At 48.3% G+C, this 22462-nt stretch overlaps 1 protein-coding gene across 2 annotated transcripts in view; it reads left to right on the top strand.

Annotated features, from left to right (window-relative positions):
- Window positions 1-333: 333 nt before the first annotated feature.
- arhgap18 (Rho GTPase activating protein 18) overlaps window positions 334-22462 on the top strand; it is a 183973-nt gene continuing 161844 nt past the window's right edge. For both annotated transcript variants that reach the window (XM_038799804.1, XM_038799803.1), the window contains exon 1: window positions 334-862. In XM_038799804.1, the coding sequence (XP_038655732.1) occupies window positions 819-862 (44 nt within the window). In that variant the 5' untranslated portion in view covers window positions 334-818. The remainder of the gene's footprint in view (window positions 863-22462) is intronic.

Genomic DNA, 22462 nt, shown 5'->3' with positions numbered 1-22462 from the left:
TAACAGAGGCATTAAGGACACAAGTAGCAATTTTAAAAAACATATTTAATTATGTTTATGTAATTTTTAAAAAATGTGTAAATTGTATTGTGGACATTAGTCACCCAACTGATATCTTGAAATCCCAGCAGACTAGAGATGAAAACTAAAACGTTGATTTAAAAATGCACGTCGTTAAAAAAAAACTTTATTAAAGGGGATGTTTTCCAGGAAGTGTTTGATTTGCTTGCAACGCAATGAGGGATTTAATTTTCCCTGGTCAAAACGCTTTGTAAACTTTTCCAGGGGACCACCCTTGGCGGGGGCTCTTGGCGGCCATCCCTGCGAGACTTTTTGCATCTCCGTGTGCAGGAAGCGGCGCCGGGAAGCGCTGGGCCTCTTCCCCCTCATGGGCCTTATCAGATTCGCCTGGTCTGGGGCAAGTCACTGCTCCCCTTTCTGCGTCGCCCAGTTGGTGCTGGCGCTCCGTTGTCGTCCTTCCCGTGCAGAGAGGTTGCTCTCTAACTTGAACTGGGTGTGTTGACAGATGGAAAGAAAATTAAGCTGGGCGTCAGCGGCTGTCATTGCAGGCCATGTAATTCGGAATATTCAACGGGAAAGAGGGAGCACGCCCTGGCTCTGATCAGGAGCACCATGTACAGTTACTGCCATTCTTTAAATTGTGTTTGTGGGTTTAGTATGCACTATTGTATTTTTAGAAAGGATTTCCAGAGGGATTACACTTTGTTATGTTCAGCTCCCTTAGGAAGATAAATATTGTTGCAGGAAAGTGACGAATGTATTGAGCTACCAAGGAGGTTGGAAGAAGGATTCCAAACATGGTCACGATGTGTGCTAAACTGGTACATTGTCTTCACCTCAGGTGAGATTTATTGCTTTCAGAATGTTCGCATAGCCACATTCTCTTTGTTGCATCGCTACTTATTCCCTGCCTTGTTGTCATGATGTTGTTTGGACACTGACAGCACGCGTGTGGTTTGGAAATTTGGATCTGTAACCCAAAGGAACAGGGGACATTCGGCGCTTTGTGAAATGTGAATGATCGACTGCCGATGTTTAGGGACACGGTCCATTTTGCAGCTTCACTGTTTCCTCTACCATCGTTTACCCAGTGTTGCTCTGATTGTTTTCCTGTAAGCTAAGTTGACGTATCAAAACTACATGGGAGAAAGTTACTGGAGGGTATATGTTTATAAAAGGGGGGTTGATAAAATGGGGCACAATGTAGGGTTTGAAACTAATATACCATTGCAAACACATCATTGTGATAGGATTTAACTTGACTGCACGCATTTTGCACCGATCCTTCTATAAGCCATAGTGCCCTTGTATATGGGAATTTCTGAACTGATATGGGATACTTGCCTTTATTAGCTGAGGCATAGTATAAACGGGAAGGGAGATTATGACAGAGCTGTATAAAACAATCGTTAGGCCACAGCTAGAGTATTGTGTGCAGTTCTGGTCACCACACTATAGGAAGGATGTGACTACACTAGAAAGGGCGCAGAGGAGATCCACCGGGTTGGTGCCTGGGCTGAAGGGTTTCGGCTATTAAGAGAGGCTGGTCAGGCTGGGGTTGTTCTCCTTAGAGCAGAGAAGGCTGGGGGACGGGGGTCTGAATGAGGTGTGCAAAGTTATGAAGGACATAGATAGGATGGATAGGGAGGAACTTTTTCCCTTAGTAGAGGGTTAATAATCCTGGGGAGGTGGGGCACAAATTTAAGGTGAGGGGCAGGAGATTTAGAGGGGATTTGAGGCAAAACTTTTCACCCAGAGAGTGGTGGGAATCTGGAACTCACTGCCCATAATGATGGTAGAGGCGGTAACCCTCACAACATTTAAGAAGGATTTAGAGCATATACAGCTATGGACCAAGTGCTGGAGAATGGGATCAGAATAGATAGCTTGATGGCCGGCACAGGCTCGGTGGGATGAAGGGCTTCTTTCTGTGCTGGTGTCTCTTTGACTTTATGATTGTATGTGATATTAAAAGGTTGGAAATCTAAAACGAAAACAGTTAGGCATGCTCAATAGATTGATCAGTAAATAGAAGACAAAAATGAAACAGAGTAGAAATTCCATCTCTTATGCAGCACTTGTACAAAACTCAGAGAGCGGACTGTAGCAGAGGATTGCACACCCTTGACCAACTCCCGGTCAGTGGAACAGCAATAGCACTTGCTTCTGCCATCAGATCAGTCTACACATGAAGTGACTGCAAACTCCATGGTTGGAAAGTTGGTATCAGTCCCCCCCGGGGTTGGCTGTAGTGAGGCCCAGCGCTGCAGTTAAGGATAATAATAATCTTTATTGTCACAAGTAAACTTACATTAACACTGCAATGACGTTACTGTGAAAAGCCCCTGGTTGCCACATTCTGGCGCCTAGGGCAGCACGGTAGCACAAGTGGATAGCACTGTGGCTTCACAGCGCCAGGGTCCCAGGTTCGATTCCCCACTGGGCCACTGTGCGGAGTTTGCACGTTCTCCCCGTGTCTGCGTGAGTTTCCTCCGGGTGCTCCGGTTTCCTCCCACAGCCCAAAGATGTGCAGGTTAGGTGGATTGGCCATGATAAATTGACCTTAGTGACCACAAAAGGTGAGGAGGGATTATTGGGTTTTGGGGATAGGGTGGAATTGAAGGCTTAAATGGGTCGGTGCAGACTCGATGGGCTGAATGGCCTCCTTCTGCACTGTATGTTCTATGTCTATGTTCGGGTACACTGACGGAGAATTCAGAATGTTCAATTCACCTAACAGCACGTCTTTTGGGACTTGTGGGAGGAAACCGGAGCACCCAGAGGATACCCACACAGACACGGGGAGAACGTGCAGAATCCGCACAGACAGTCACCCAAGCCGGGAATCGAACCTGGAACCCTGGCGCTGTGAAGCAACAGTGCTAATCACTGTGTTACCGTGCCATCCACATAGGTGATAACATCAGGCAGGTGTATTACGGCTTCCAGTCAATGCATCGGAAAAGCTGTGGAAACCAGCCTGCTGAACTACAAACGGAAATCAGATTGAAAAATTACATATTTGGAAATGTAAACCCATTTTTCGAAGGCACAATAATTTTGATCAGGACCATTTTCACACATGCATTTTATTCGTTAATGGAATGGTGGTGTCACTGCCTAAGCCAACATTTTTATTGCCCATCTAGAATTGAGACGGTGGTGGCGAGCCAGCTCTTTGCAGTCCATGTGTAGGTTCAGCTGTAGTGCTGTCAGGAATGGAGTTCCAGGATTTTGACCCAGTCAGTTTTGAGGAAGTCAGAAAAAAGAATTGCCGAGCAAAAACTTATAGCTAAGTCCGCACGCATGAGTGCGGCCTCAACCCGGATCTTGGATTCATGTTGCATTACATTCACCCCCCACCATCTGGCCTGGACTTGCAAAATCCTACCAACTGTCCTGCCTTGAGACAATTCACACCTCTGTAACCTGGGATTACGCCTCTCTCTGTATCTGTAAAGATTTGATTACCTGCTAATGCTCGCATTCCAAGCATTGTCCGGCATCTCTGACTTTGTCTATATAAATGTTTCTGGAACATACCTCCATTCACCTGAGGAAGGAGCAGTGCTCCGAAAGCTCATGTTTGAAACAAACCTATTGGACTTTAACCTGGTGTTGTAAGACTTCTTACGATACTTATAAGGTGTATCTTTATTGTGTCGACTATTTAAAGCAAAGTTGACCTTTTTATTTGAGATATCCTCCAACTGCTAATTAGCGTTGATTTCAGTTTGTTACAACAAAAGTTCTAAAAGTGAAATCCTGTCCAATGGTTTCCTTTCTTTTCAAAAAGTTATCAATATCTTCAGGGATTGTAACAATCTATGAATGGCAAGTGCTGAATGTTTTATCATTATTAGCACCACAAAATCGAGTCATTGCCATGAGAATGTAGGTGATTGCCTGTTGCTGTGTTTCGGCTGTGAATCCAAGCCGCGTGCAAAACAGCTCAAAGAATGGCAGTGCCACAACTGTTCTTCACCAGTGGAAGAAAGCTGGTAAATTAAGAGTTATTGAGGAAGAAGTGAATATTTTATCTCCAAAATCAAAAGCAGTGGAATCTTACCAAATAATTTTATAGCGTCAAGTCTCAGACTGAAAACCGGCATGTTGCATTTTACTCCAGAGCTAGAGTGGTGTTTACACTGTAACTCTGGCGGGGTCTGATAGAGCCGGCACACAATACCACAGACGCTCCCCCACACAACCGCGGAAGTATCTCTGGTGTTCCCCGCATTGCTGCCCATTCCTCTGTGCCTACAAGTTCCTCCCTCACTACCCATTGTTCCCCCCCACCAAAAAAAACACAAATGACTGGAACCCCCCCCCAATAAGTATTGCACATGGACCCATCCTGGCAGTGCTCCCTAGCAGAGGTTGGTATTGTGAGGTTGGCACTGCTGGGTTAGCATTTCTAGGTTGCTACTGCCAACTGGCAGTGCCAACATGTGCCAGGGCAGTGTCAGAAGGCAGAACCAAGCGGCAGTGTTCCCAGCCATGTCCTTCTCTCCTTGCCCAGCACTATCCCTTCAACCTAATCCCCTTATTAAAAAGCTGCTGTCAGCTTCACCGACTTGACCTCACATTGACAAGTTATGAATATTTAATGAGGAGTTGAACCAAGTGGCAGGGGGCCCGCTAATCATGGTGAAATTTATTATAATTAATTGAAATGAGTTTCCAGCCCTTTGAGGGCGGAAACCTCATAGCTTTGGGAAAGGCAGGGCTGGATACCGTTTCTGAGGCTAAGTGCGGAGAATCTATGGCATTTTACGTTTAAAAAATCGGCAGCGGCCCCATACCAATCCTGCGACTGGTAAGGGACTAGTAGCCTCACCACGTAAAACACCCAGCTCTCACGATATAAACGGCCAGAGAATGGCTGGGTCCGTAGCCGCGCCTGCACAAGGCGACAACCTGCAGCCGTCATACCATAAAACATGGCGCCAGCTGTGCGTGGGCTCGACCAGCCAAATAGTACCCCCCTGGCCACCCACTAGCCACTTCCTGGCCACCTCCCACCAGTCCCATCAGTGCTCGCGGATGCCCCCACCCCCCCGCCCAGCAGCACAGCTGCCGCCCGACTATAGAACATAGAACAGTACAGCACAGAACAGGCCCTTCGGCCCTCGATGTTGTACCGAACAATGATCACCCCACTTAAACCCACGTAACCTGTATACCCGTAACCCAACAATCCCCCCATTATCCTTACACTACGGGCAATTTAGCATGGCCAATCCACCTAACCCGCACATCTTTGGACTGTGGGAGGAAACCGGAGCACCCGGAGGAAACCCACGCGCACACGGGGAGGACGTGCAGACTCCACACAGACAGTGACCCAGCCGGGAATCGAACCTGGGACCCTGGAGCTGTGAAGCATTGATGCTAACCACCATGCTACCGTGAGGCCCCTATGACTATGGCGGCGCTGGACACAGTCTGCAGCTGCCATGCAGGGTTCCCGACCGCTGAGACCACACGTCAACCGTATGTCGGGAACTTAGCCCATCGGGGGCGGGCCTTCAGATGACGCGGTAAGGCTGTCCCAACAGCATGCGACGCATGACGCGACAATGCATTTTCTTTTTTTTAATAAATTTAGTGTACCCAATTCATTTTTTCCAATTAAGGGGTAATTTAGCGTGGCCAATCGCCCCCACATCTTTGGGTTGTGGGGGCGAAACCCACGCAAACACAGGGAGAATGTGCAAACTCCACACGGACAGTGACCCAGAGCCAGGATCGAACCTGGGACCTCGGCGCCGTGAGGCAGCAGTGCTAACCACTGCACCACCGTGCTGCCCAGACAATGCATTTTCGGTGGTGTCGGAGCATACAAAATCTGCGTCAAACAGGCGCCACCCCCAATTTCGGAGTCAGAAGTGATTCTCCGCCCGATCCCGATTACGAAATTGGCGTCGGGGAAAGTTGAATCTCGTCCAGTCTCTGCAGAGAGAATCACATTTCCTGATTCTCTCCGGATTCTCAGCCTGCGATCACCGTTCTCTCTGACAGCCATCACTGGCTGAAAATCGCTTCATATATATATTTGCTCTTGAGGACTATAATAATGATTTCTAATTTATTTTCAAAAATGTGTTGACTCAAGTGCCATGTGCAGTAATGCACAATTTGTGAAACAACATCTCTATGAATTTGTAAGCTGATGAAAGAATTGCAAAAATAGGTTTGTGAATTGTTGCTCTGTTTTGCCTTACTTCAGTGTACGATTCTCCCATGGCCCAGTTTATCCATTTGGTTACTTTGTGCTGCTCTGTTATGTTTACTGTCTTGTGATCTTCTAAGTTTATAAAGTGGATGGTTTCTGGAAGTGATAAAATCTAATCAGTAATAGTCTCTACCGAATGACAACTCAGTAAGTTACCATAATGTTTTCTCCACAGTTATACTTAGTAAAACAAGGTAATGAGCTTCCTGTCTTCCTAACCCACACCCATTTACAGAGTTGCTTTGTTTAGCACTATTTTCCAAAACTCCAAACAACATGGGAATGCAGGCCTTATTTGTTTATTTGCAAATTGTACTTTTCATAAATTATGTTACATCCAATTCACACATGATCCTAATGTGGACATGATTTTCCATTGCCACTGGATCAAAATTATGAGACCTCGGGCGGGATTCTCCCAGCTCTGGGCCGGGCCGGAGAATCCCGGCAACCGGGCCACGCTGCCCCGACGGCGGCACGTGACGGCACCATTGGCGCCGGTGCGGTTTGCACGGTGCCGGTCGCGGACCTCTCTATGCAGCACCCCCGCCATTCACCGGCACGGATGGGAAGAGCGGCTGTGAAAAAAAAACTGAGTCCTGCTGGCGCCGTTCTAACCTGCTCTGAGCCGGCCAGACCTCAGTGTTGAAGGGTCGGGTGGCGGCCTGTGGGGGGGTCCGACCCCGGGGGGGCCTCCGATGTGGCCTGGCCCATGATCGGGGCCCACCAATCGGTGGGCCGGCCTCTCTAGCTGGGTGCCTCCTTTCCTATGCGTCGGCCCCTGTAGCCCTGCGCTATGTTGCGTCGGGGCCGGCGCGTTGAAGTAGGTCACTGCGCGTTGCCACTGGCGCACAGTTCGCGCCGGGATCGGCAGCTGGAGAATACCGCCCATCATATTTTAGGAGTACCTTCACCATAGAGACTGCAATGGTTCAAAAATATGCCTCACCATCACCTCCTAAAGGAAATAGGGATAGTCAATAAATGCTGGCCTCACCAGCATTTTCCACATCCCAAGAATTTACCATCTTTTGGGAAACAAGGTCAAAGTGTACTTCATTAACAATTAATTACTTTTTAAGTTAATGAGGGGAAAGTTAATCTTGGATGACAGCATAAAATGTACACTAGCAAATTGGCAGCCAGGTTTGAACCTAGCCAATTTTCTTTTCCTTTGACTTCAGTAATAATAGTCAGGAAGAATTTAGAATTGCCGATTATCTACTGATTTATTATCTACTGCTTCATGCCATCACTCAGGACTAACTTCATCCCTAGTGTCTTTTTTAAACTTGTATGATTGCACTTTGCTCTGAACCACAGCTTATTATTGTAACCTTTCAGAACTATCCATGGGGAATATGGTCAAAGGAAGACAAAACATTACATCAGAATTATCCTTCTCTGCCTTTCTGAAGAGAGATGTTACATTGGCTTCTCTTGAATTTAGGGCAGCACGGTAGCACAGTGATTAGCACAGTTGCTTCACAGCTCCAGGGTTTCAGGTTCGATTCTTGGCTTGAGTCACTGTCTGTGTGGAGCCTGCACGTACTCTCCGTGTCTGCGTGGGAATCCTCCGGGTGCTCCAGTTTTCTCCCACAGTCCAAAGATGCGCAGGTTAGGTGGATTGGCCATGATAAATTGCCCTTGGTGTCCAAAACATGTTAACTGGGGTTACGGGGATAGGGTGGAGGTGTGGGGATAGGATGGAGGTGTGGGCTTGGGTAGGGTGCTCTCTCTGGGGCGTATGTAGACTCGATGGACCGAATGGCCTCCTGCACTGTAAATTCTATGATTCTTCTATGATTCTATGAATTGTACTTCATTTTCTTACTCAGAGAGTTGAGAAGTTGAACCAGAACCTTTGCTATCCTCTCTGACTTCTTTCAACAAGCTAAGGTACAAGGCATCAGGGCTGGTGACTTACTCACCTTCAGTTCAACTAAATATTTTAGAGCGCAGAATTTAATAAATGTTTTTTATTGAGTTTTCATATTTTATATCCAACAAATTACAAATTATTAGAGAGAGAGAAAAAAAAACACGCAAAAATTAACATGTATATTTACAGGTAAGCATCTTCGTAATAACAACTGTGGCCGCCCCCTTTAGCCGGCATACATATTTTACATTCCCCAATATGGCCATGGCACATGTTTATAGGCATTTATTTACAGTTTGGTTTTGGGCCTTAACTAGCCATCAAACCCCCATAACAAACCCTTAGGCCCCCCCCCCCCCCCCCCCCCCCCCCCCCCCCCCCCCCCCCGTGAAAGTAAGTTTTGATGGATACCTGATCAAATACAAAAAGGGAAATAGAAAGTATTGAGTGCAGAGAAGGTGAAAAAAATTCCTGATGTGCTGCAGAACATATATCAACTAATATCCTTGAAAAATAGACTTATTTCATTTACAGTGCGAGATTGGGAGAACCGAAGTGGAAATTCCACCAGTATGACTGTATGCACCAACAGTATGACTGTATGCATCAACAGTATGACTGTATGCATCAACAGTATGACTGTATGCACCAACAGTATGACTGTATGCACCAACAGTATGACTGTATGCATCAACAGTATGACTGTATGCACCAACAGTATGACTGTATGCATCAACAGTATGACTGTATGCATCAACAGTATGACTGTATGCATCAACAGTATGACTGTATGCATCAACAGTATGACTGTATGCACCAACAGTATGACTGTATGCAGCAGGTCATTGACTTCAGGAAGCAAAGTACTGTACACATCCCTGTCAGCATCAATGGGGCTGAAGTAGAGATAGTTAGAGATGTCCTAGGGGTACACTTCTCCAAAAATCTGTCCTGGTCCACCCATGTCGACGCTACCACCAAGAAAGCACAACAGTGCCTATACTTCCTCAGGAAACTAAGGAAATTCGGCAAGTCCACATTAACTCTTACCAACTTTCACAGATGCACCATAAAAAGCATCCTATCTGGCTGCATCACCGCCTGGCATGGCAACTGCTCGGCCCAAGATCGCAAGAAACGTCAGAGAGTCGTGAACACAGCCCAGTCCATCACACAAACCTGCCTCCCACCCATTGACTCCATCTACACCTCCCGCTGTCTGGGGAAAGCGGGCAGCATAATCAAAGGCCCTTCCCACCCGGCTTACTCACTCTTCCAACTCCTTCCATCGGGCAGGAGATACAAGTCTGAGAACATGCACAAACAGACTCAAAAACATTTTCTTCCCCGCTGTTACCAGACTCTTAAACGACCCCCTTATGGAGTGACCTGATTGCTTCACCCGATGCCAGTGTTTATCTAGTTACATTGTGTACCTTGTGTGGCCCTATTATATGTTTTCTTTTCTTTTCATGTACTTAATGATCTGTTGAGCTGCTCGCAGAAAAAATACTTTTCACTGTGCCTTGGTACACGTGACAACAAACAAACAAACCAAAAATTAGGTTGTCGACATAGGTAGGATTTAGCATGTGTAGATTTATTTAATCAGGGACTTCCGATGGATACCATGGAGGGACTGGTCGCACATTTGGTGGCTCCCGCTCGTGGTGGACTGTTTGGACCTTTTCCCCGGCTAACGACGGAGCTGAGTGATTGTACAAGGTGCAGGATGGGTGGAAGAAGAGAGTATCCCACCGGTGTATGGATTCATGGAGGTAACAAGGGTCGAAAGGTGGTGTGGAGCCTGCAACACAGGGGAAGATGGTGGAGCATCAGGATCTGAGCTTGCCTGCCCAGTGGTCGACGGATCAGCTAGTGTGGGAGCGGACGGCGGTGCATATGTGGCATGGATGTTTGAGAAGCTGCTGGGTGAAGGAGCGTTTTCTCAGCCCTTGGAGGTGGACCGGGCGCACAGGACACTTATGAGGAAGCCGCAAAGTAATGAGCTGTTGAGGGCGATGGTGTAGCGACTGCACCAATTATTGGATAAGGAACAGATTTTGTGGTGGGCCAGGCAGACGAAGCACTGTACATGGGAAGGCAGCGAGCTGTGTGTCTATCAGGACCTGGGTGTGGAGCTGGCCAAAAAGAGGGCGAGCTTCAACAAGGTGAAGTCAGCCCTCTTTAAGAAGGGGGTGAAGTTTGGCATGTTGTACCCAGTGCATCTGTTGGTAACATACGCAAGCCGGGAACTCTACTTTGTGTCGCCAGAGGAGGCGATGGAATTTATTAGAGACAATGGACTGGCAGGAGAATGAGGACATTGAACTCTGGAGGGGATGTTCCTATCTTGTATTTTGGTTTTCTCTGGGATTGTATGAACCACCTTTGCACTGTACTTGGGGCTGTTGCTCTGTTTTGGGGTTTGGGGTTTGTCCTATAATCTCGTCCTGGGCGATGACAACGATGTGAATTGGGTGATTTTCAAATATGACAGAAACCTTATTGTTCCTCATTCACAAGGCAAAGATTGCGAGGACTTTAAACTTCAATGCACAGCCCCTCCCTTGTCAGCAGACTTCTACCCCCCACCCTCTACCCCCCACTCTATAACTAAATAACAATCCCAACCCCCTTCAACACAGTTACCACCTGCTCATCTCCCACTGCGCTTCTGTGAGCTAACCCGCCCAGCTAGTTGGTAGCCCACGTCCATGGTGCCTAGTGTCCTAACCCCCACTGATTCCCCTCCCCCCCCCCCCCGCTCACCATCATCACAAAGAAAAAGCAATCCATCATCCCCCATCAAAAACAAACAAACCCCAAACCCCACAACAGAGCAACGGCCCCCAAGTACAGTGCAAAGGTGGTTCATACAATGCAGAAGAAAACCAAAATACAAGATAGGAACATCCCCTCTAGAGTTCAATGTCCTCATTCTCCTGCCACTCCATTGTCTCTAATAAATTCGCACTGGAGGTTACATGTAGGACTATTAGCGGAGGAGGTGTGTGTGGGGGTGAGAGAGGCCATTCGGAGATATGTGGAGATAAATGATACGGGGGAAGTCTCGGCAGCTATGGGAGGCATTGAAGGCAGTGGTGAGAGGGGAGTGAATCTCGATATAGGCACACAGGGAAAAGGCGGGGCGGTCAGAGCTGGATAGATTAGTGAAGGAGATTCTCCAAATGGACAGTAGGTACTCGGAGGCCCAGGAGGCAGGGTTTTTGAAGCAGCGGCAGAAGCTGCAGATGGAGTTTGGGTTGCTATCCACAGGGAAGGCAGTTGGGCAGTTGAGAATGGCGAGAGCGGTGGTGTATGAACATGGAGAGAAGGCTAGCAAGATGCTAGCGCACCAGCTAAGGAAATGGGAGGCAGCAAGGGAGATTTGGAAAGTGAAGGATAGAGGGGGGAATACAATCTTGGACAAGATGGGGGTGAACGAGGTGTTTATGGACTTTTAAAGCAGGCTTTACGAGTCGGAACCCTCAACCGGAGAGAGTGCGGACGGTAAAGATGATGGTTCTCCCAAGGTTTTTGTTTGTATTTCAGTGCCTGCCTATTTTTATCCCGAAGGCTTTTTTTAAGAGGGCGAACAAAGTGATCTGTGGGTTTGTATGGGCCGGTAAAATCCCGTGGGTAAAGAAGGTGCCAGTGGAGCGGGTTGAAGGGAGGGGGTGCTGGTCCTTCCGAATTTCAGGAATTACTGCTAGGCGGCGAACATAGCAGTGGTCAGGAAGTGGTTAGTGGGGGAGGGGTCCAGAGGTGGCGATGTTTGGTGTTTGGGAAGAACCGGGTGTCCAGGGGGCGAGAGAGGCTGATGTGTTGGCCTTTGCCTCCCTGGCAGCCCGGATGCGAATCTTATTGGCGTGGAGGGACCAAAATCGGGGGTATAGGTCAGTGGCATGGCTGGGTTTTTCAGGCTTGAGAACATCAAGTTCGCCCTGAGAGGATCGATGCTACAGTTTGCCCGGAGATGGCAGCCGTTTATTGACTTCCTTGAGGAAAATTAAGCTGCCAGCAGATACAAAGGGGTGGGGGGGGGGGGGGGGGGGGGGGGGGGGGGGGTGGTGGAGTTAAGGGAAGGAGCGAGGCGGAGGGGGTTGGTTGAGGTGGGAAATAGTTGGCGGGAAAGGGGAATGGGGGAACTGTGTATGTAAGCCACGTTGGCTGGGTTTGGTTGTTGGGTGTTATTTACTTTTTTGTTTCTCCTCTTGAAAATTGTTGTTAAAATATATGCCTTAATAAGATATATTTTTTTAAAAAGTCTTATTTAATCAATATTGATATATGAAAAATGTATTACATCCATGAAAGCTCTTTCACATACCTATGTCCAAAACTGTTCTACTGTGGAGCCTTCCCCACTGATCTATTCCCCTTTCACCGCACATTTATATTCTAGTCTACCAGGGGTCTGACCACCAATATTTATATAATATTAATCTTTATTTTCACAATTAGGCTTACATTAACACTGCAATGAAGTTACTGTGAAAAGCTCCTAGTCGCCACATTCTGGCGACTGTTTGTGTACACCGAGGGAGAATTCAGTATGTCCAAATTATCTAACAACACGTGCATCTACTTCTATGGAATATTTTTAATTTACCCAATCACAAACTCTGCCTATCCTATTTAATCTAGAGGAAAGAATTTTAAAATAAAACTACATAAAGCTCCAGAATATCTCACTCATTTTATGGCCTGGCAATTGATGTTTATTTATTGTTCTGAAATATTTTCTTAAAAACTTTATATATCTTACAACCTTAGCTAAGGAAATGATGGAAGCAGTTAAAGCAGGTTGCTCAGGTAGGAATCATGACAAACAAGGAAGCAGCACCCCTTGAATAACATGACATCCATGTGCTGTACCTATATATCTGGGAATAACTCATGGGAAAGCCAGTGCTGGCTGCACATTTTTCACTTTCAAACAATCAGCAGTTGAAGGACTGACGGGAATTGAGTGTACCTTTATTTTATTATTTCATGGGATGCGAACATCAATTATAAGACCAGCATTTGTTGTTCATCTCTTTTTCTTTTTTTAAAATAAAATTAGAGTACCCAATTCATTTTTTCGAATTAAGGGGCAACTTAGCGTGGCCAATCAACCTAGCCTGTACATCTTTTGGGTTGTGGAGATGAAACCCAAGAAAACACGGGGAGAATGTGCAAACTCCACACGGACAGTGACCCAGAGCTGGGATTGAACCTGGGACCTTGGCACTGTGAGGCAGCAGGACTAGCCCACTGCGCCACCATGCTGCCCTTATTGTTCATCGCTAATTGCCCTTGAGAAGGTGGTGGTGAGCTGCCTTCTTGAACCCCTGCAGTCCATATAGTGTAGATTCACCCATAGTGCTGTTAGGGAGGGAGTTCCTTCCAAGTGAGGATGGCAAATGTCTTGGAGGAAAACTTGCAAATCATGCAACAGCTGCCCTTGTCCTTCTAATTAATAGAGGTCACGTGTTCAAAAGATGCTATTGAAGAAACCTAGGCGAGTTGCTGAAGTGCATCTTGTACATGGTACTCACTGCTGCCACTGTGCGTAGTGGGAGTGAATGTTTGTGGATGGTGAATAACCACTACTTTGTCAAGAATGGTCTTGAGCTTCTTGAGTATTGTTGAAGCTACACTCAGCTAGGCAAGTGGAGTATATTCCATCACACCCCCGATTTGTGCCTTGTCGATGGTGGAGAGGATTTGGGGAGTCAGGAGGTGAGTTAGTTGCCTCAGAATTCCCAGCCTCTAACTTGCTCTGTTAGCCTCAATGATGTAGTTCAGTTTCTGCTCAATGACAACCCTCAAGATTTTGAAGGTGGGAGATTCAGCAATAGTAATGCCATTGAATGTCATGGGGTGAAGCTTCGATTCTCTCTTGATGAAGATGTTCATTGCCTGGCATTGTGTCGCAAAAATGTTATTTGCCACTTATAAGCCCAAGACTGATTATTGTCTAGGTCTTGCTGCATATGGACATGGATTGCTTCAGTATTTGAGGAATTGCAAATGGTGTTAAACATTGTGCAGCCATAGCAAACATGCCCAACTCTGACCTTATGATGAGGGAAGGTAATTGTTAAAGCAGTGAGGATAATTGAGCCGAGGGCACTACCCTGAGGAACTCCTGCAGTCCTATCCTGGGGCTGAGATGACTGACCTCCAACAACCATAACCACCTTCCTTTGTGTTAGTTATGACTCCAAACCTGAATCAAATTTCTGGCTGGATTGTGTATGTCACCCAGCACACCCACCCGAACTGGCCAGAAGGCTGTTTAGGTATGAAATTCAGCCTCGAAAGGTAACTGGCAACAAAGCGTGCATATTGCATGTCAAATTTATTTCTCGAGGCATTTCAAAGCCTAACCAGTCATCCTTTTAGAGGCTGCTGGAGGTCTATTCCAAAATGTATGTTTTATGATTTTTGTGGGTTCAGCAAGAACAGCAGTGCTCATCCAAGCGGGCAAAATTCTCTAACTTATGCTCCCTATTTTGTATCTCACCCCAACCCATCCACCCATGCTCCAAATCCTAACAGACTTAGCTACCAACCAGCTGTGCATTTTATCCCACTTCTCTCCTTGGGAAACTAGCAAGCTACAGAAGAGTGCCTATGTGGTACCCATAGCCCAAAGTGTCAATTAGCCCAAACCTAAAGATGGTTCAGGGCTCCTAACTGAAATATGGGGCTGGTTCCACAATTGCATTACCAGTATAGTCTGAGATATGGGCAGCACGGTAGCACAGTAGTTAGCGCTGTGACTTCACAGCGCCAGGGTCCCAGGTTCGATTCTCTGCTGTATCACTGTCTGTGCGGAGTCTGCACGTTCTCCCTGTGTCTGCGTGTGTTTCCTCTGGGTGCTCCGGTTTCCTCCCACAAGTCTTGAAAGAAGTGCTGTTAGGTAATTTGGACATTCTGAATTCTCCCTCTGTGTACCCGAACAGACGCCGGAATGTGGCGACTGGGGGATTTTCACAGTAATTTCATTGCAATGTTAATGTCAGCCTACTTATGGCAATAAACATTATAAAGATTATTATATTGTGCAGGATTATGGTTCTCTTTGACACCGTATGGCACAATGTCGGTAGTTCTGCATCACAGAGAGAGGCAAAGTTTGAGGCTGTACTACCCTGTTCTGTCATCTGCACCATTTCTAGATGTAGTGGGTGCACAGAGGGTAGTGGGTGCCTGGAACTCGCTGCCGGAGGAGGTAGTGGAAGCAGGGACAAAAGCGATGTTTAAGAATAGGATGGGAATAGAGGGATATGGACCCCGGAAGTGTGGAAAATTTTAGTTTAGTCGGGCAGCATGGTTGGCGCAGGCTTGGAGGGCTGAAGGGCCTGTTCCTGTGCTGTACTTTTCCTTGTTCTTTGTTCTTTGTACATCTGGCTTTCTGACAACCTGGACCTGGTGTCAAAGATTCCCAAGGGTATTGCTGAGTAAGTGTATCAGGGCCCCAAGAAATGCTTGGTTTCTTTGCAGAAGCAACTTCAAAGACTATTTATGTCAGTTGTTGATCACCCCACATCACTATTTCATGTAAAATTGTGTAAAACCTGACAGGTTTTGGGGTCCTGCTGAGATGTAATGTTAGTCAGACATTTATACTTGCAAATCTATTGTCAGTATTTCCTTCGGGACAAGGACCCAATTTGTCCCCTGTGGTAGTCACCACTGATGTATTATACTGTATATATGGGTTTTACGGTAAGGCCCCTGCACTACAGGTACGGGGGTAGATCCCTGCCTGCTGGCTCTGGCAAATACTTGAATAGGCGGAGTATAAATATGTGTGCTCTCCGTACAGCAGCCATTTTGTCAGCTGCTGTAGGAGGCCACACATCTCTGTGTAATAAAGCCTCGATTACATTCTACTCTTGTCTTGTTGTAATTGATAATGCATCATCCCCTATCAAAACCTGGTCTGCTCACCCCTGATTGTGGTTATAAATATGCAAGTATTGTCAGATACTGCCTGGTGAGCCCAATATCCCTCTGTTGCTCCTTCTCTGTTTATCCAAATGATATCACTCCGGAGCTTTTCCGAATGGGAAACATATTGGACCAGATTTTCACCTTGGAGGCGGGAGATAGGAGTTGGGACATTTCCTAATGTTGTAATCCCACCTCCTGACCTGCAGAGCCTGCCAATGGCAGGGGGTTGAGCTGGGCCTGCCAGCTCTCTCAGCAGGTGAAGATGGAGGCGGACTGATGCTTAGGCAGTCAAGTTGAAGGGCCTGTCTTTGTTCACTGAGGCAATGACCCAGTTCTGGAGATGGGTGTGAGGTCCCCTAATCATCACCCTTCCTTACCCACTTACCCACTCACCCACTATTCAATTTACACCCCAAAAACCAACCAAATTCCCCCAGAATACACTTAATTCCCCCAACGCAGCCCAACAGGTCCGAAATATATAATAGCCGACAATCTGCGTACAACAAAATCGTATGTTCAACTCCCCGCCCCCACCCACTCAATCCCTCGACGCCCTAAGCACCATTGCCAGTGGCTCTATCGCCAAGGCAAAGAGCAGCAGAGAGAGCAGGCACCCCTGACTCGTCCCCATGGTGTAACCAAAAGTATCCAAACTCACTCGGTTCATCCACACACTAGCCACCAACACTTTTTACTGTAACCGGGCACATTCCACAAACACCTGCCCGAACCCGAACCGCCCCAACACCTCAAACAAATGCGGCCACTCAACCAGGTCGAAAGCCTCCCACAATGTGGCAGCTGTGACCTCTCCTGTATCATTCACCTCCACATAGCTCTGAATTGCAGTCCTCAGCCGCCCCTCATCCGCCAACAGCCCCTCATCCAACCCCCATAATGACCTTTGGGTGTCCCCCTGAACCAAATGCAAATCCACTCAGTGTGGCGTGTCGTCAGAGACCACCATTGCCGAATACCCCAAATCAGCCACCCCAGCCTGCAGTGCCTTATCCATGACGAAAAATTCGATCCAGAAATACACCCGGTGCACATGGGAGAAGTATGAAAACTCCTTTGCACTCGGCCTCCTCAAATCTCTATGGGTCCGCCCCCACTCCCATGCATTCCATGAACCCCCTAGGCACTGCTGACCACCTCAACGACTTTGGGTTCGACCGATCCAGGACCATATTAAAATCCCCCCCCCTCCCATAATCAGCTGATGCATATCTAAATCCAGAACCTTCCACAACATATGCCTCATGAAATGCACATCATCCCAATTCGGGGCATACACATTAATCAGGACTACCGGCATCCCCTCCAGCTTCCCACTAACCACCATCTACCTACCCCCCCACCTCAAAGGCCACCCTCTTGTTGGTCAACACAGCCACTCCCCTCGTCTTCATATTCCGCCTCGAGTGAAACACCTGGCCCACCCATCCCTTCCTCAGCCTCTTCTGATCCCTTAACTTCAGAGCACCTCCTGCAGAAACACCACATCATCCTTCAGACTCCTCAGATGCGTGAACACACGCGGCCGTTTAACTGGCCCATTCAACCCTCGCATGTTCCACATGGCCAGCCGGGTCTCCCTACCCCTGCTAATCAGCCATACCCCTTGGGCCAGTCCCCGGCCCATGTAATGCACCCCTCCAGGCCTACCCTCGGATATCCACCGCCATCTCTCCCTTCCCAACTGTGCCACATCAGCCACATCCATGTCAGCAACCCACCTCTTCCAAACAAAAAACCAACCTCATTATTCCCCCCCCCATGCCTTCCTCGTGCCATCTCCCCACTTCACCTCCGTTAGCTAGCCACCCAGCTAGCATGGCGGCCCTCGCCCAAGGCCTGTAACCTCCCTATTCCCCTCCAATCCACAATCCTCCTCCCCTCCCCCAGCCATCAACAAACAAAAAAGAACAAGGAAGACACGATCACCATTGCTGCTCCTCCCATCGAAACCCGCCCAAAATACCCAACCCAAACATTTCACCACAAACTCAAAGCTCTTCTCCAAAGCTCAGTGTCCTCACTCTCCTCCCAGCCCATGGCCTCTCATAAAGTCCATCTCCTCGTCCGGCCAATCAAAATAAAACTATTTTTTCTGATGAGTCACCCACAAGGGCGAGGTACAAAGCGCCAAACGTCACTTTGCAGAGGGCAGCCTTTACCGGGTTGAATCCAGCTGTCCTCTTCGACAGTTCCACACCCAGGTCCTGGCTGACCCGCAGCTCACTCCCTTCCCAGGTTCACATCTTGGTCTGCCTCGTCCACTGCAAAATCTTTTCCTTGTCCAAGAAAGGGTGTAGCCTCACCATCATCCCCCTCGTCGGCTCCCCCATCTGCAGCCTCCTCCTCAGCGTCCTGTGTGCCCGATCCACCTCGAGGGGCCGATCAAACCCTCCCCCATCAACTGCTCCGACATCCTGGCCACATACTTGGTGGCGTCCCCTCCCTCGATACTCTTGGACATCCCGACTACCCTCAAATTCTGTCACCTTGGGCGATTTTCTAGGTCCTCCTACTTCTCTCTCAGCCTCTTCTGGCTGTCCACCACCATCTCCAACTCCACCATTACCGTGGCCATCCGCTCGTCATGCTTCCCCACTGCTTCCTCCACTTTCTGTATTGCCAAGCTCTGAGCCTCCAGCCTCTGCCTGACTTTCTGAATCGCCACCCTGAGCGGCTCCACCACCTTAGGCAGATCCTCCGAGGCCCCCATCCTCTGCTGCTGGAACTTATTATTTAAAAACTCCACCAGCTGCTCCATTGACCACTTGGCTAGCAGCGCTCCACCTTTGCCCTCTGCCATCTTGACCTGCGGTGCACCATCAGAACTGCCGTGCTCCAGCTGCTCTCTCTTTCTCGTAGCACATCTCATCCTCTGGTCCATGCACCAAACTGGCCAGCCGAGTATTACCTTCCCTGGGCACTCAAACACCTTTCGCCCTCAGAAGGACCCCCATACAGGGTGGAGAAGGACCAACAATATCCACCTTCAGCGAGAGCCACCTAATATGCGACCTCTCACTCCATGGCTGCTACTGGATGTCCCACCGGTGAGAGCTATTGGACAATGAGATTGGCTAACAGCTCTCCAACACAGTCAGGCACAGCGCACCAGTTACCAGAAGTGGTACTGCAGCCCTCTGCCTGGAACTACGTCTGAGGACCATTGGAAAGGTACCCGGGGAATCCCAAGGCCTCGGGAGTGGGAGGGTAGGGGGCACCCTGGGGATAGGGAGTGGGATGATCGCAGTGTTGGGTATAGACCGGGGGACACCAAACTCTGAGGGGGCCTTCATATTGAGGTCCCACCACACTCTTGCCACCCAAGGTGAAGACTTTTTTTTCTCTTGTTTCTCACCCTACCCGTACACACCAGCCTAAAATTTTAGGCAGGGCAGGAAAAGGCTCTTAATGGCCATTCAGCGGCCACTTAAGGGCCTCAATATATACATTTCGTTTTCTTTTTTCTATTAAATTTAGAGTACCCAATTATTTTTTTCCAATTAAGGTGCAAGTTAGTGTGCCAATCCACCTACCCTTGGGTTGTGGGGTGAGACCCACCCAGACACAGGGAGAATGTACAAACTCCACACGGACAGTGACCTGGGGCCGGGATCAAACCTGGTCCTTGGCGCCGTGAGGCGGCAGTGCTAACCACTGCGCCACCGTGCCTTAATAAGCAAAAGGGCTATTTTCCAGTCGAGGTCCTGCCTGCCCAATGATGAAATTACATCTGGGTTTGCGCAGGGGGGTTCCTGAGGAGAATCATGTCCAGACCCATCCCCCCGGCACTCTCCCCCGCCCCCCCACCTCAGAACCCACCTTCGGGAGACATGTCACATTCCACCCAATGATTACTCTGCATTAATTGCTGCAGCAAGTAAGCTGGGCCTGAGTGACACTGTACTAAAGAATGGATTGAACTACTTAAATCGCTCAAGCTAGATAATCTGGATCTGTAATCTATTTTAACAGATACACTGCCAGCTATGCGAGACAAAACAAGATACACTTCAGTCATTTTGTTGTCGAGAAGATTGTAGTTGATCTGAAGTCTAAAATCAAAACTTCTTTTAATTGTGCCTTATGTATAAAAAATGTTATTTAATGAGGAATTATTTTATATATGAGGCTCAGATGGCTGATTATTTAATAGGCATGTGTGAATCAGACAGGAGTATGTAGATAGGAACAGGAGTAGGCCATTTAGTACCTTGAGCTTGATCCATCTTTCAATGAGATAATGGCTAACCTGTGATCGAACTCTATATACCCGCCTTTTGCCCATATCTGTTAATACCTCTAGATATCAAAAATCTATGAATCACATTTACCACCGCCCCCCCCTCCCCCCCCGGGAGATTGCATCTCCTTACCTAAGGAAGAACTTGCCATAGAGTATGTGCAGATGGGAGAGAGCACATCCTGAGTGAGACAGTGGGCGGGATTCTCCGTTTCCTGACGCCGATTTTGTAATCACTGATCGGGCAGAGAATCCCTTTTGACGCCGAAATTGGGGGCGGCACCTGTTTGACGCAGGTTGTGTATGCTCCGCCCCCTCCAAAACAGCATCATCGCGTCGCGCGCCCGCACGCCTTTGGGACGGCCTCAGTACGTCACCTGAACACCCTCCCCAATGCTTCGCATCGGGTCTGCGCATGGCAGGCGCCATGTTTTACAGCATGGACATTGCAGACATTGCAGATCATCACTGTGGGGATGCATGGCCTTGGACCGGGCCATTCTCTGGCCGTTTGTATCGTGGGAGGTGGGACTTTTACGCGTCGCGGCTGCTAGCCCCTCAGCGGTTGCAGGATCAGTGAAGGGGCACTACTGATTTTTTTCAATTAAAACGCCACAGATTCTCTGCACTTAGCCTCAGAAATTGAGAATCCAGCCCACTGATTCTCACATTGAGAATTTGGAGTAAAGAGGGAATTTGGTGCAGAGGAGAAGAGCTGCTCTTTTGCTTTTGAATTTAGTCATCAGAAAGTGGCCTTGCCCTTTTACAGGAGTAGAAGTATTTATTTAGTGATTATTTCAGCTGCTGGGCAGAAGGAGCACTCACAAGCTGACCTGTGAGGGAGCAGCAGGGCTTCCCTGAGCATTCCAGACTCCAGACACTGGGCAGCAGGGCTTCCCTGAGCATTCCAGACTCCAGACACTGGGCAGCAGGATGGCCCTGAGCATTCCAGACTCCAGACACTGGGCAGCAGGATGGCCCTGAGCATTCCAGACTCCAGACACTGGGCAGCTGGGTGGCCCTGAGCATTTCAGACTCCAGACACTGGGCAGCTGGGTGGCCCTGAGCATTCCAGACTCCAGACACTGGGCAGCAGGGTGGCCCTGAGCATTCCAGACTCCGGACACTGGGCAGCAGGGTGGACTGGGGCATTCCAGACTCCAGACACTGGGCAGCAGGGTGGACTGGGGCATTCCAGACTCCAGACACTGGGCAGCAGGGTGGCCCTGAGCATTCCAGACTCCAGACACTGGGCAGCAGGGTGGCCCTGAGCATTCCAGACTCCAGACTCCAGACACTGGGCAGCAGGGTGGCCCTGAGCATTCCAGACTCCAGACACTGGGCAGCAGGGTGGCCCTGAGCGTTCCAGACTCCAGAATCCAGACACTCGGCAGCAGGGTGGCCCTGAGCATTCCAGACTCCAGACACTGGGCAGCAGGGTGGCCCTGAGCGTTCCAGACTCCAGAATCCAGACACTCGAAAGTGCCACAACTCAAAGTCCTGACATATTTGAAAAAGTCTCTCCGCACAAGTGTTAGAGCTGATTGGTGGGTAGTGGGTAAGTTGTTTTCTCTACTTTAAAGCTACATCAAGGAAAGGTGAGAATTTTAACCTTTTAAAAAAAGTAATTGAAATAATTTTCTACCTGGCATGAATTTAAGAGGGGACAGACTAATGACCTGTTCCAGGAATAACTAGCTACGGAAACAGACACAAGTTTGCCTTAGTGCCCGACTAGGTTTGGGAAGAGAATTGGAATGGAATCAATTTAACGTAAGAGTTATTTACGGTAAAAGATGACTGGGGAGCTCAATCCCGTGTTTTACACGGTCTGCAGCATGTGGGAATTCTTAGTCACTCCTTGCAGTCTGGATGACCACATGTGCAGGAAGTGCCATTGGTTAGATCGCTTGACAGCCAGATTTCGGAACTTGAATGTCAGCTGAGAACACAGCAGAGCATCCGTGAGGCTGATTGCAGGTTTTTAGATATCGTTACTCTGCAGCTTAAGGGAGTGCCGTCAGAGAGGGACTGGGTGACCATCAATCAGAAGAAGGTGGGGAGACTTGTCGTCAGAAAAACCCCAGAATGCATTTCACTCAGG

The sequence above is a fragment of the Scyliorhinus canicula genome, chromosome 6 (assembly GCF_902713615.1).
Source record: "Scyliorhinus canicula chromosome 6, sScyCan1.1, whole genome shotgun sequence".
Lineage (NCBI taxonomy): Eukaryota > Metazoa > Chordata > Chondrichthyes > Carcharhiniformes > Scyliorhinidae > Scyliorhinus > Scyliorhinus canicula.
This window is presented reverse-complemented; position numbering and strand designations above follow the sequence as displayed.